At 53.8% G+C, this 14,313-nt stretch overlaps 1 protein-coding gene across 1 annotated transcript; it reads right to left on the minus strand.

The window, feature by feature from the left end:
- Positions 1-2,816: 2,816 nt before the first annotated feature.
- On the minus strand, positions 2,817-12,983 carry SPARC (secreted protein acidic and cysteine rich). Its single transcript, XM_053991366.1, has 10 exons — positions 12,881-12,983; positions 6,988-7,056; positions 6,767-6,817; positions 6,532-6,616; positions 6,008-6,129; positions 5,690-5,810; positions 5,371-5,504; positions 5,054-5,202; positions 4,313-4,461; positions 2,817-4,118 (listed from the first exon to the last, which is right to left on the minus strand). The coding sequence occupies exons 2-10, from the start codon at positions 7,042-7,044 to the stop codon at positions 4,090-4,092; spliced, it is 897 nt and encodes a 298-aa protein (XP_053847341.1). The 5' UTR covers positions 7,045-7,056; positions 12,881-12,983; the 3' UTR covers positions 2,817-4,089.
- Positions 12,984-14,313: the final 1,330 nt, after the last annotated feature.

Raw genomic sequence — 14,313 nt, forward strand, 5'->3', positions numbered from 1 at the left:
CTTCCCCTCTGCCCTCCCTCCAGGCCGGCCGCAGGAGATGAGTCCCTCGAAGGGCTTCCCTCGGCATTGTCTCTTCGCTGGAGGTTGGGCAAGATTTTACTGAATTCGTCCATCTTTGAAACATACGGGATTTTAAGACAAAAGGATGCTCCGCAGTGGATATGGGCAGTTTGGGAGCTGCTCCTCAAACCGGAGCAGGGCAGACGGGTGGAGCCTGACACTGGGGGACACTCTCTGTGCCAGACCCATGATAAGATCCCCCCCTCAGCAGTAATTCCGGGGGTGCTTGAACAGCTGTGGCAGAGACCTGTGTGTGAGATTCCCACTGGGAATGGTGACTCCATCAGCCCCACCACCCTGGGTACCTGAACACGGGTCAAAGCCCTCAGTTACACGGTTCAATTTTCCTTTGCAGGGCTGATTTTAGCTGATAAGACTTGAACCTGTGTGAAATACCAGCCTTCACACATGGAGCCTGAGGGAATGGTGTGAAGCTGTGACAGGGGAGGCTTAGGTTGGATATTTTCAAATATCCAGAGGGTGTTTGGCACTGGAAGAGGCTCCCAAGTGAAGTGGCCACAGTGCCTGCCTGATTGCAAGAAGCATTTGGACAACACTCTAAGGCACATGTTGTAATTCTTGGAGTTGTCCTGTCACAGGAGTCGGACCCAGAGATCCTTGTGGGTCCCTTCCAACTCAGAATTTCCTGTGATTCCATGGTTCTGTGCTGTAGGATGAGTTTAATTCCACGGGTTTCCAGTGTTACTGTTAGCTATAGTAGAAGCAGCTCCAGGTGCAGCTACACCTCACAAACTGTGGGGCTCTGAGTCCAGGCTGTTTCCAGGTGTGTGACTGGTGATCCCTGGCTTGTCACCTTTTTTCGTCACCTGCATTTTGTACATTTCAGCCACAAACCTTAATGCAGTATTTGTCCCACAGTTTGTTTCTCTTACAAAAGTAAGGGTCAGGAAAACAGACAGGACAGCACAAATCTCTACAGAAGTCTTTGTCTGCCTCATCTTTCCTCTCTTGAATGCAGGACATGGCTCAGTGAGTAACTGCACCAAAAGGAACCATCTCTGCAGATGCACTGTAGCACTCGGGTCAGGCTTGTGCTGGTTTTGGATCCAGATCTGTCTGCTAGTTTTCTATTTTGTGGGGTTTTTTTTTTGTTTTTTTTTGTTTTTTTTTTTTTGTTTTTTGTTTTTTTTTTTTTTTTTTTTTTTGTTTTTTTTTTGTTTTGTTTTGTTTTGGTTTGGTTTGGTTTTTTTTTGTTGTTTTTTTTTTTTTTTCCCGGGTTTTTTTTGCAGGTTTGCAACAAACTGTGTCCTCAGTCAGCACAAACCACAGGGAGAATTTCCACTCGGAAAGTACAGGCGAGTTTCTTTACTGCTGTGCAGGCACGGGAAGGCTCGATTTCGGCTCCAACAGGGAAAGGCTGTTCTGTTCCACCCTTGCTGACTGTCTGGGTCTGAAAGCTCAAAGAGGCCAGCTTATTCCTCAAGTCCTGACATAACCCCTTGTATGGCATTTGCCCCAAGGCAGTGAAATTCCAGCCACTTGATACTTCAGGCTGTGACCTTTGAAGGGTTAAGAGAGCCCCAGCTTCAACCTCCTGAGCTCATTCTGATGCTCACTTAAAGCCAGGGCAGCTGCACTTTGTCATAGCACTGGGTTGGCTCCTTTGGGCTCTGCCAGACTGCTGGGACAGGAGTGCTGTCCCATGGGATGGGACGTGGCCTTGGAGACGGATCACTGCACCTTCCAGAGCCGTGATAACCAGCTCTCCTGGTGCAGCCTGCCGGCTTTCCTGAGCTTGCTGCGACTCGGAGCTGACTCCTGCACCACAGGGGAAGGCGGGGAGAGGAGGGCTGGAAAGCCTTCCCTTGCACAGGACCCAAGCTCCTGTGCCTTCTGGTGGCACTGGCAGGAGGGCTGAGCTGGAAGGAGTGGAGCTGCCTCTCACAGGGGAGTGGAGCGAGGGTTTCTGGCTGAGAGGGAGTGACTGGAAAGCAGGTTTGCACAGGATGGCTGATCTCCTGCAGCCCCTGCCTGTCTTCCTGTCCTCTCCCCTGCCCAGACCTCCTCTCAACAGCTCTCCAGGCCTGGAGGTGGGTCACATCCAGCTGGCTCTTGCAGGGGTCATGGGCAGTGGTGCCCTTCTCTGTGTCAGTTCTGCCAGTTTGTAGCAGCTGCTCCCACAGTGGGGAGGCATTCACTGTCTCCACTGAGAACCCCCCTTTGGCTAAGAGCCCTGGGAAGCAGTGTGGCCAGGGGGAATGGGTGCTGTGCTTCACCTGGCCCCTCTGGGCTTTGCTTTCCCACGGGGGTCAAACACCTTGACCATACAGAGTGTCTGTATTCTGTGGGATCTGCCCCAGCTCTGCAGCCAGGAGTGATCCTGTGCAGGATCCGACCCGACAGCCCTGCTGGGAGCACAGCACATTCCACAGGGGCTGTCAACAGGGACCTCACAGCTGAGCCGGAGCTCTGGCAACTTGGCTATTTTTAGCCCATGCAACTGGAGGTGTTTATTTTCCTGTTCTTGTGCCTTTTTGCCTTTCCCAGGGATTTTATTGCTGATGAAAGCAAGGGCCTGAAAGCCATGTGAGTGTCTGTGCTGGCTGCTGCAGTGATCCCATCTCTGCCCACATGTTACCCATCCAATATTCCCCAAGCCCTTTACAGTGATGGGCTGGAATGGGCAGAAACACCTCAGCTTACCTTGGACCAGAACCTTTTTTGGGGCTTGAACCCGTGCATGAGGTTGGTGGTGAGGGGGCAGTCCCTCTCACCAGGATGGGATGAAACAGAGGAACATTGCAGGCTGGTTTATTGTCAGTGTTTCAAAACAGTATTTTTTATTACAGAAACTCATCAGGTTGCTCACACTGTGGCAGGAATTTAATTATATAAGGCACAGGGAACATTCAGAGGTAAAAAAAAAGAGTTCTCAGCCTGTGAGATTTAACCATCACTTTGCTCCTGTCAGGACCCTCTCTTATAAAGCAAAGTCCAAATACCTTCTCCCTTCCATCCTTTGCATCCCTTAAATCCACAACAGGAAAAAAAAATATTACAGCCTTTCCCTCGAGCATGTGGCAAACACGCCACTTTCTGGGCAGAAATATCCCTTCCAAGTCTGACACAGCTTCCCTGGAAGAGCAAGGCTGGAATTTAGACACAGCCAAGGCAGAGGGGTGGGAAGTGCTTAAGGGCACTGTGATTTGGGGAGAGCCAAGAGCTTTATCTCACCTACAGCTGAATCACAACATCAGGGTGAGCCAGACACACCCCGGGGAACAGGCGGCCGCACCCCATCTCGCACAGAAAACACGACAGCAGCGGGGTCATTGAGTGATGGTGAAGCATGTAGCACTTTCAAACCTTTATTATTCAAGAGGATTTTACAGGATGGGAATCATTTCATCTTATTTGTTTTAAATTCTGTGCGCTTCCCTATTCGCTTGTTCAATTTATCTTTTTTTTTTTTTTTTTGTGCCCAATAACTGCTAAATTTAAACCCTGGGAATGGGAGGGGAAAAAAAAAAAAAAAAGGAAAACAAAATCCTACCACTCTCTTTCTCACCCCTCTCCATCCTTCCTACCACAAGCTGGGTGGCCACAATGTCACCTGCAGCAGCTCTGCTTGAGAACCCAATCCTCCTACATCCTCTGGCTCTGCCTTCCCTCGCTGGCATCTGTGACTGGGGTGGAGAATCAGCTGAGAGGGTTTTGTGTCTGAGTGTCCAGGAACGTGCTGTCAGTGAGAAGTTAAGAGAAGTCCATCCCAGAGCGGATGGTGAGGCAGAGCGGATATTTAGCACAGGAACAAACAGCAGTAGAGACATAGAGAGAAAAGGCTGGTAAGAGCGTGTGGAAACAGCTGGGTGAGTAATCTAGTGGTGATAGATAAGGCTATGAATGAGGACTGTTATTTCTCTTAGCACCGTTACTACATATGTTTAGACCTATATTAGCACCTTGTTCCCAGGGAAAAACAAAACAAAACAAAAGCAGTTTAAAAACCAAAGGAAGTGGGAAGGTTAAAACATGACAAAGTTGGCAGCAGAGCAGGAAGGTGAGCGTTTAGATCACAAGATCCTTGTCTATATCCTCTGTGGAAGGAAAAGAGAGACAAAGTTAGGAGGTGGATACTGCCAGGGTCCCACTGTTCCTGTACCCTTCCCACTCCCCCCTGCTTCCCCTCACCCAGGGCTGGCTGTAATGCATTGCTTCATGCACAGAGGGGGTCCTGGGGGTGCTCTTCAGCCTCCCCTCCACCCCAGTTCCTGCCCTCCTCAGTACTTACGCTCCTTGATGCCAAAGCAGCTGGCCCACTCCTCCAGGGCGATGTACTTGTCGTTGTCCAGGTCACAGGCCTCGAAGAAGCGAGTGGTGCAGTGCTCCATGGGGATCAGGGGGGCACGCAGCGGGGCCAGCTCGGTGTGGGACAGGTACCTGCCAGGGTGACCACACGCTCACAGGAGGGAAGAGGCTGGCCCCAGCTCTCTGGTTTGGCTGATGTCCCTGTGCCCTCCCAGTATCAGCCACTGAGTGTCACGAGGGTCAAGGACTGGTGTCTGCCTTTGCAGCCAGCTGTGCTGGTCACAAATCAGCCACCAGCTGGGGGTCCCTGCCAGTGCCCCCACCCACAGGCCTGCGTGTGTGATCACTCCCATGCCCATCTGCAGCCCACAGCTAAGCCAGCAGCTGCTATCTCAGCTGCTGAAGCTATCCCAGCGCCTTTGGACTAAGATATTTTAGGGCACTGTCAAAGAACAGTAAATCTGAGAAGAGAGAAACTCCACACCCAAGGGAGGTGGGAGCAGCTGAGGCTGGGGCAGGCCCCTCTTCCTGCAGCAGAGCAGTTTGCAGGAGGCAAAGGTGCCTCTACCCCGGCCTGGTTTGCCACAACCTCTGCCACCAGCCACCCACTGGTGTCACATCTCCAGCCTGCCTTGACACCTTCTACTGCCAAATCACCCTGATCCTCAGGCAGGAAATGGTTCTGGTGAGGTCCTTGTCCTTGTCCTGCTCTGCTGGCACTCACCCATCAATGGGGTGCTGGTCCAGCTGCCCGAACTGCCAGTGCACAGGGAAGATGTACATGTTGTAGTTCTTCTCAAAGTCCCGGGCCAGGAGCTCCACGGTGTGGTCGCCGGCCTCCAGGCGCTTCTCGTTCTCATGGATCTTCTTCACCTGCCACGGGAGAGGCCGGGGAGGCCTTGTCAGCAGGGAAATGGGGTGCAAGGGGCGACCTTGGGAGGGTCTTTACAGGGATCCCACAGGTCATTCTGGACAGGCTCCCTGTCTGTGCTGGCCTCCACTGTGGGGGTGAGCTCCCAGACCCCTTCCCCTGTCCCCCACCTTGAGCTTCTGCTTCTCGGTCAGCAGGTTGTTGTCCTCGTCGCGCTCGTACAGAGTGATCAGCACGTTCTTGAGCCAGTCCCGCATGCGCAGGGGGAACTCGGTCAGCTCTGTGTCCAGGCAGGCAGGGATGACTGCAAGGCACACACAGGGCTCAGTGCAGCATCTGGACGTGCAGCTCCACACCCTGGACACTCAGCCCTGCCGCCCTCCCACCTCAGCCCTGCGCTTGCCAGGGCCTTTGCTCTCCACCAGGCTGTGAACATGGGGGCTATGCCAAATTAGGGGTGCCTTTGTCTCAGGGAGTGGCTCCACTTACATTTGCAAGGCCCAATGTAGTCCAGGTGCAGCTTGTGTCCCTTCTTGGTTCCCTCCAAGGTGCACTTGGTGGCAAAGAAATGGCAGGAGGAGTCGTAGGTCTTGTTGTCAGTGCCACAGACCTGCACAGGAAGGGGAGATGCTGCGTGAGAGGCAGGGAGAGCCTCCAAACAAGATGTTAACTTGTTTCCTGGGGTGGGCAATGGCTCCTTCTGCACCACCAGATGGGGACCAGCCACCCTGATTTTGTCTCCATGTGTCACCATCTCTGGCAAAGCCCTGGCCCTGCCCTGGGCCACCGAGCAGATCCTGCCCTCACCTTCTCGAAGACGCCGGCGGTGGCGGGGCAGCTGGAGGGGTCCTGGCACACACACATGGGCGAGTTGTTGTCATCCACCTCGCACACCTTGCCGTGCTTGCAGTGGTGGTTCTGGCAGGGGTCTGGAGCAGGAGGGGAGCAAAGTCAGAGCCAGCCACATCCTCACCTCCCACGAGATGCTCAGGGCACCTCAGCACAGAGGGAAGACTGAGACTTCACCAGGGACAGCCCCCACATCTATTCTCCCACTGGTTTCCAGAAGTCCATGTTAGCCCTGGGGCTAATCCTGGACTCCTTTCTGTAGCTACACCTATGGCTTTTGTGTTGCAAAGATGGGCTTACAGAGAGCCCAGGGCTGGAAGAAGCCATGTGCCTCTTGCTTTGAATGTACATCCAGGCTGGCATTGTCCTTGTGCTACAGCCCTTCCCAAAGGAGCCCCTCACTGCTGGGGGTGGCTAAAGCTCCCCACACAGGGAGGGGACAGTCTCCCTGCCAGCTGGAGGGCAGGGGAAGAGTGACTTACTCTCTGCAACAATCTCCTCTACGTCCTCAGTGGGTTCCTCAAACTCTCCCACCTCCACCTGGACAGGATTAGCCCCCACAGGCTCCTGCAAAACAGGTTGGTGTTTCTGCTGTGGGTGCACAGCCCCAGCTCCTGGGGGGCAGAGCAGCCCCCCATGGCTCCCCAGAGCTTTGGAGATGCTCTTTCCAGAGCAGTGCTGAGGGGATGGGTGAGGAGGAGGGACAGAACCACCTACCTCTGTGGTGGGATCTTCGATGACCTCTGTCTCATCGGGCAGAGCCTCCTGCTGCAGAGGAAAGTGCACATGAGTGGGGGGTCCATGGGACAGTCCCAAGGGGGGTGACCCACTGGAACAGGCAGTAGGGCCACTCTCAGCTTGCCCCTCATTCCTCAGTTCTTTATTTGTTATAAAAGCAAATCCCCATCGGCTATTCCAGATGAACAACCCTGACTTACCGGCGCTGCCAGGGCTTTGCCTGCCAGGCAGAGAAGGAAAAAAATCCAGGCCCTCATCTTTCAGCAGACCTTGAATAAAGCAGAGGGAAAGGAGGGATGAGGAAGGAGGCCACTGTGTGCCGCTGGGCTCCAGGCTGGGCAGACACTTTGAGAAGGGTGTTCTCTCCATTTCCTGCCTTGTCTGTTCAGCATTACAGACCCACATGCTGGCTTTTCTAGCCAAAACCTTGGGCCAAATTGTGCTTCCAATATAAATTATTTTGATTTTGCAAAATGAGACTGTGGGGTTTAGATGTCTGTTCCTCTCCTGGATGCCTTTAGGAAAATCACAGTCAAAATGGCTCTTTCCTTCTCTGGAGGGTTTTTTTTTTCACCAATCTCCCCACATTTTTCATGTTAAAAATCCCCTGATAGGAGTGCCAGGTACAAAGAATGAAACTCTATCATCTTAGTTGTCAATCAGAAGAAATATGGAAGTGGATGAAGGAAGGAGATAACAGAGAGACAATGAGACAGAGCACTTGAGAATCAAATCCTTTAGAAAACCCCTTCCCCCATGGACACAGGCATCCCTAGGGGTATCAGACATCAGCCCCTCATCCCCAGCACCCCAGAATGTTGGTTTGTCTATTGTTTTTCCCTTTCCTGCTCAGTCCTGAGCATCCCCAGACCGGGTTTGAGGGATCCAAGGCTTTGTGGCTGTGTCCTGCTGGGAGACGAGCTCCAGAAGGATGAGCCCTTTGCACCCTGGCAGTCTGGGCTGTTGCAGAGCCTCTGCAGGAGAGGCAGCCCAGCTAACAGCGGCTGCGGTGTGAGCCAGGAGAGCACAGCTGGTGACATCCCCGTGTCCTTGTCCCCCCCCGGTTCCTGTTTGGCAGGGCCGAGCCGCTCTGTGTGCGGGCGGAGAGGAGCTCAGCTGGCCGCTTAATATGCCGGTGGCATTCCGCTGCTGACAGCGAGGGCTGCCCGCTCCCTTCCGCCCGCGGGGACACTGAAACACCCCCGTTCTGTCTCCTGCCAGCCAGGGGACCTGTGCCCCTGCCAAGCCTTCCCTTCCGCCTGCCCTCCTCCACTCCACCTGCGCCCAGCCCGCCCTGGGGCCAGGCACGGAGAGGGATTTGCTGGGACAGAAAGTGTTGGACGAGGTTTCTTCTTCTCTCCCAAGATATCTAATGTCACTGCAGCCTTTTCCTCCTGGTGCACAGCAGCTCTCTGGGTGTGAAACCACACCAAACCTGCCCTGCTGCCAGGGCACCAACCGGGCTGGGCTCTGCTTCCTAATTTAGAGGGTTTGGCCACCCAGAGAAAATCCTCTTTCCAATCTCAGGACCTCACCCAGCCTCTGGTGGGGTGTCTGTGCTAAGTAGGTTTCAGGGAATGAAGGGCAGTTTTCTTGGGATGTCAGAGGGCTGGGAGGGGCTGGTGGGGATGGCTGCTGTGGTGGCGTGAAGGGCCTGTGGCAGAGGAGCTGTGGGGAGGGGTGATGAGCTCTTTGGCTCTGTCGAGGCTGCAGCTGAGCAGCTCCCTCGTCTCCTGCTTGCTGTGAGCTGTCCCTTCGCCTCGACTTGATTTGTTCTGGAGGTTTCTGTGAGCTCTGCCAGCATTTGCCAGCAGAGATCACTGGTTCTTTCTTCCTGGAAGGGCTGTTTGGGGAGGGAGGTGGAAAAGTACAGGTGATTCTGGCCATCTTCTCCCTTGCTGGTATCCCCTGGCTAGTAAAGGCTCCTCCTGGGCTTCTCGCAGGGGCTTGTTTGCTTTGGAAGGTGCTCCGAGGTTCAGTGATGTTCACTGGGTGCTGCCCAGCCTGGAGGAGAGGGCAGTGCATGCACTTGTAGAAGGTGGCACTAAGAAGAACCCAACCCCATGCCAAGGCCATCTTAGACCATTTCCCTGGCTTTAAAAAAGTCTTGAATTTCAAAGTCTGGGCATGCAGTAAGTGGGGTCAGGGAATTACATGTTTGCTAGGAGCCAGCAGACAGCTGGAGCTGCCAGTGTTGTGTTTGGAGGAAGAGGGAGCATGAAAAATTCTGAGCAAACAAGCTCTGCAGAACTGTCCTATGCCTTAGATGGTAAAACAAATTTATTATAAAATAACAACATTTTGGAGGCAAAGCCTGTGCAGTGAGGACATTGCAGTGTCTGTGTGCCCCTGGCTGGGTTCCAAATGGTCATTCCTGAATGCCTGGTAGCCAAAAGTCCTGAAATAACAGCTCAGGAGGCCTGCACACAGGGTTGCTCTATCAGGATAACGTGGTCCACGGTGCAAGTCTCCCTCCTTGTGGAGCAGCCACAAGGCTGCTTGGATAGCCTCTTGCTATCCAAAAGGATGCTCTTTGGAGCTGGCAGCTGGGCTGCACCACGAGCTCAGCATCCATCCCCCAGCTGGAGGGACTTGGGAGGATCCCTGAGGGGCTCTGCACTGGGAATGCCTGGCACTGCTTTGTGAGCCCCATGGAGGGCAGAGGGCAGCAAAGGGGGTGCAACCAGGGGGTCATTTTGGACAGAAGAAAACAGGGAAAAAGGTTTTAGCAAGCAGGGACTGAGGCCCTTCTGCATCCTAAAGGAATGAACACTAGCACGTCACAGAATGCTGGAAACCTGCACAGAAAGGGCTGCTGGATATAGAATAAGAGAAGCTCCATGTTCACCACGCTTTCCTCAGGCCTGCCCTCCTGAATGCTGTGGATTGAGCAGACAACAGGGCACCATGGGCTGCAGGACACATGGGCTGTGCAGATTTTTTAATACCTGATCCCATTTGCATGCTACATGGGGACTTCAGCTCCCAGTCACTCTTTAAACAGAGTCTGGGGGCTCCCCCAAACCCCTCTCAATGGTTGAGCTCTCCAGCATGGCCCTCAGCACCAGCTGCTCATTTTGCAGCCATACCCCAGAGAAGAAAACCAGGGGGTGTAGAGAGGGCTGAGGCTGACCCTCAGCACCTCCACAGACTCCAAGCCAGATGCTCTGGGGAGCTCTTTACCACGCTCCCCCCAAGCTTGTGGCACCACCATCAGCTCCTTGTGACAGGGAACATACCCTGCAGTGATGCACAGAGGAGAGTCTGTGCCACTGGGTCTTTCTGGGGACCCCATGCTGGGGCCTTCGTGGGTTGGGAGGGCACTGATGAGCGGGTGCAGCCTCCAGGAGAGGCTCCCTGCACCGTGGAGCGGGGTCCATGTGGCGCTGGCCCTGTCCAGGGTTGCGTAAGCCCTTTGGGATGCCACGTTAGCGTGGGGAGGAGTCTCTCCCTGGCCACTTTGACAGCTCCACCCCGAGGCCACCGGGCTCACCCCAGCTGCCACCCCTGCGACCCCGGGCGAGGGGCTCTGCTGCCTCCTCCCACTGCGGCCACGGAGGCAGGAATGGGCAACGGGGGGGGCACAGCCCCAGCCCGGCAGCAGGGTCTCCTGCACCCACCCTCCCTCTGCTCACTGCTGATCCAGGTCTCTGGAGGACCTGACATTCCCCCACCTCACACTGAGTGAAAAGCAAAGCTGGTCCAGAAAAAGATTCTGCCAAACCCAACTGGGGCCACAGTGTTCAAGGTGCAGATGAGTGACCAAGTGTGACCCCCACGGAGACACCACACCAGCGCTGGGTCCCCACTGCCTGGCCCTGCCCTCCCTATGCAGGCAAGACCCTCCGAGCTTTACTCAGCAGCCACTCCCAGGCTAAAATTCCATTTGAAGCCGGAGTTGTTTGCGTGAGTTCCCATGACGCTCCCTGCTGAACAGGTCCCTGCTCGTTCAGTGCCGGCTCACCCAGATGTGCTGCAGCTGCCCTGGGTGCCTGGGGAGCAGGGCAGGGGACTGGGCAGGAGCCAGCCTGGCTCCTGCCACCTGCACAGACCCCTCTCACGCACTGTGCAGGCTCAGAAAGCCATGCAAGGTTTAGATGGAAGTGAAATTCCCTTTAGCTCACACACACATTTTGAGTAGAACACAGCAGGGGAAAAAATCTCCCTACCCCATGTGCCTGTGTAGAGTCACGTGAAGACACGGCTACAGCACAGCACTGTGTGAGCCCATTCCCTGTGCTGGGAGCTGAGCAGCTCTGTGAGAGCTCAGAAATGCTCAGATCTTGCAGGGCTTGTTGATACAACAGCAAGAGCCCAGCCCCATCACAGCTGTGTGCTGAAGCTGTCATAGTTCCTCCAGGTTGCGGATTGAACCCATAATAGAAAACACTTAAATTAGTACCAAGAAAAGTGCCTGGATTTGCCATGGGCTGCAGGCAGCCACTCATGGATGAGCTCTGTGCAGACAGGCGAGACAGAATTTTGCTGTCCTGCCTGAGCTTTTTCTTTTGTGTGGGCTGGACCTAAGGGAGTGTCAAAAGCAGCCTGGATGCTTTGTGCCAGGTGCGGGAGGTCCCTCCGGGGGTGCAACCAGCTGATCCCACAGAGCAGGCAGAGAAAGAGAATAAACTGTCCGATAAATATTCTGCAAAAATGCAAACCATCTCCAAAGCATTCCCTGGACCTGCCCTGCCACAGCCGCTCCAGCGATAACAGCCCCGACATCCCTCAGACCAGAGGACCCAGAAAAGGTTTCCATGGGAGCCGACATTCCTCTGGGGCTGAGTCATGGAAGAGCAGAGTGTTGTGGAAGGAAGGGCTTGAAAAAAAGTTCGAAAAGTTTATTTCTGCTCTTCCCCCTCCCAACACCACCCGCACCCCTGCTCCTGCCTATGTGGCAGACAATGGCTTGGCTTTAGCTGCTGTGCCGGACGCAGCAGCTTTTCTGTTCCACTTAAAACTTGCCTGGCCGACCCTAACAAACAACTGCGATTAACTTTTGTCCTTTTGGAGGGATGCTGAGTTTTTGGGCTGTTTCAAGTTGGTCGTCTCTGAGGACTTGGGAGTACTGGTGACATTCCCAGTACTCCTGGTTTCACTCCAACTGGAAACTTTTGCTTTTCAGTTTGGGTGGGAATTCAGCCCCCAACCGGTTGAATTTCCCTTTTTTTGGCTGGATGCAACAGAGTGGAGCTTTCTTAGAGAAGGGACACAAAGAGCAGAGTGAGACTGTCACGTCAGCGGGCCGGGAAGGACAGCAGCTGCCTTTAAAGGAAACGAGCCCTCTTCTCTTCTGTGAGGACCTAAAATTGTGCCTGACGGAACCCAAGTTCCTAAAACTTAATAAAACACCCCAAAAGAGCTTTGCTCCTCCTCTCCTGCAATATCTCCGTCTCCCTAACAGTCGATCAAACAGAGTTTGGCAAGCCAGGGCAGCAGACTTGAAAGGCTTTCAGAGTTTGCTTGGAACAAAAAGCCGAGTGTCTTTTTTTTTTTTTTTTTTCCAAAGGAGAAATAAGATCGGCTACACTGAAAAAATAAAACCGCTGGCACGAAGTCGGCAGCTCTTTTGTTCTTCCTCTGCATACTCTGGTGAGTAAAATATCACCTGCCAACACACCTCAGGCTGGGAGAAGTGGGGACTGTTCATCATAACTACATCTGATTTTCTCTACAGGTTGGTTTGATGTGCCCAGACCTTGGTGTCATGGATATCACTAAAGAACTACCCACCAGCTGAAAACACAGAGGGGGAAAAGGGAGGAGAGAGAAGAATGAGGGCAAGTTAAACCTTTACAGTCAGATGCCACCAAAGCATTGAAGTTCTGGCAGCGAAACTGAGTAAGAGACAGTTTAGAAGGGGAAATGCTGCAAAGAGGAGAAAGGGGTGAAGTCAGGAGGGGTCTCTAAATGCACCACTTGGGGTGGAGAGTGTCCAGCTCCCCATCCCGAGTGACGCATTGCCAGCATCGGACGCACTCCCCGGGCTGGGACAGCGGGTCCCGGGCCAGGAACCCCCATGAGCGGGGCTGTGGGGACCCCCCTGTCGGGAGCAAAAGCACAGCAAAGGCAATTGCAAAGCTCGGGCCATACCTCGCAGTCCCGGCAGCACGGCTGAGGGAACTTCAGGCGCTTGGACAGGCTGGAGGAATCTGCAAGTTTTAGAAGGAGGCAGGAGGAAGCCAAAGGGTGGGCTGGGTTTCCCTCTGCCTCTCCCCCTCCTCCTCCTCTCTAGGTTTCCAAATCGGTCTCTTCCTCTCCTCCGCTTCCCAGTGGGCAGTCCCTGAGCCTGGCTCCAAAGGATAGACCAGAGAAATCAAGCTGAAAATCAAAGGGTCCCTGTCAGGGGTAGAGCAGTCCCCAGCGCAGCCCTCCCAGCAGGGTCCTGTCACAGCAGTTGCCTGCAGTGAGTTTCCAGTTCTCTGTCTCTCTCGGACTGACAGCACACGGGGATAGGGGAATGCCATCTCTCTGCCTGGTTTTGCACCTCCTAACACCCCGACCTGCTGCAATTATAATGTTAAATGCTGTCATTTCTCAGCGGAGTAGCTCAGTCCCTGAACTGGTGTTTCCCATCCTCGGGAGGATGCAGAGGAAAGCAGGAGAGTTTTTGTTTCTTCATCCTGTCTCCTAACATTGCTGATATCTGTGACGGCCTTGTGGAGAGGGAGAGGAAAGAATGACCCAGAGAATGTGGAGGATAAAGACATATCTGAAATGCTGTAAGAAATGCTGTGCTGGTAGATGTGACTGTCAGCACAGTGGTCTCTCTGTTGTGGTTATCACCCAGCAGATCTGGACTGATTGAACAAAACCCAGCCAGAATTGCCACTCAGCTGAATTTGGTGGTCTCTTCAGACATCACTCACTATTTTGACTTTACAGATCATAACTCAACTGGAGCAGTTGCCCAGCCAGAGTCAGCCAAGCAGCAAAGCTGTTTGGAGTTGAGTTTTCCCATCTGTTCCTCTCTATGCCCAGGGTGAAAACCCATCTTCTCTCCCCTTGCTTCTCTCCATGGCTGAGAGGATCTGAGGTGCATCTGCTCCCCCAGCACCGGCATGGCCTTGGCACTGCACTGCAAAGGAGAACCAGTAGCCAAAAATTCCTACAGTTTGGGCATCCCCAAAGAATGTCTCCATGCCATACAGAGCTGTCCTGAGCCCCATGGATAATCCAGCTCTTTGCAGCTTGTGATCCTCCTGTGGCATCAAACCTCACCCCGGGGCTTCTCTCCAGGGCAATGGAAAGATAGTGTCTCGTGTAGCCAGCAGGACTGAGGACATCTGGGCACCAGCAGTGTGATTGTGGATGCTGAGTGAAGGACACTTGAGATCATAGCAAAATTCGACATCGTGTTTTGTCTTGGCTGCCTGGGGTTTGGGTTCATTCTTGATTATGTGCTATCTTTGAGAAGGCTGAGACATGGACCTGGGTGGTGCTTAACCCTTGCCACTGGTGTTACTGAGGATTTAGATGTCAACACAGGGACTGGCCCGTGATGACCTGCCAGGCTGTGCTGGCTC

This window comes from Vidua macroura, chromosome 15 (genome assembly GCF_024509145.1).
Source record: "Vidua macroura isolate BioBank_ID:100142 chromosome 15, ASM2450914v1, whole genome shotgun sequence".
Lineage (NCBI taxonomy): Eukaryota > Metazoa > Chordata > Aves > Passeriformes > Viduidae > Vidua > Vidua macroura.

What these genes read in the sequence shown, in the direction of transcription:
- SPARC (XM_053991366.1), bottom strand. Translation starts at nt 7,044, where the DNA reads ATGAGGGCCTGGATTTTTTTCCTTCTCTGCCTGGCAGGCAAAGCCCTG. An exon ending in AGAGGAGATTGTTGCAGAGA is followed by an intron (nt 6,130 to 6,531) that starts GTAAGTCACTCT and finishes CTCCTGCTCCAG; the next exon opens with ACCCCTGCCAGAACCACCAC. An exon ending in CTACATTGGGCCTTGCAAAT is followed by an intron (nt 5,505 to 5,689) that starts GTAAGTGGAGCC and finishes TGTGCCTTGCAG; the next exon opens with TCATCCCTGCCTGCCTGGAC.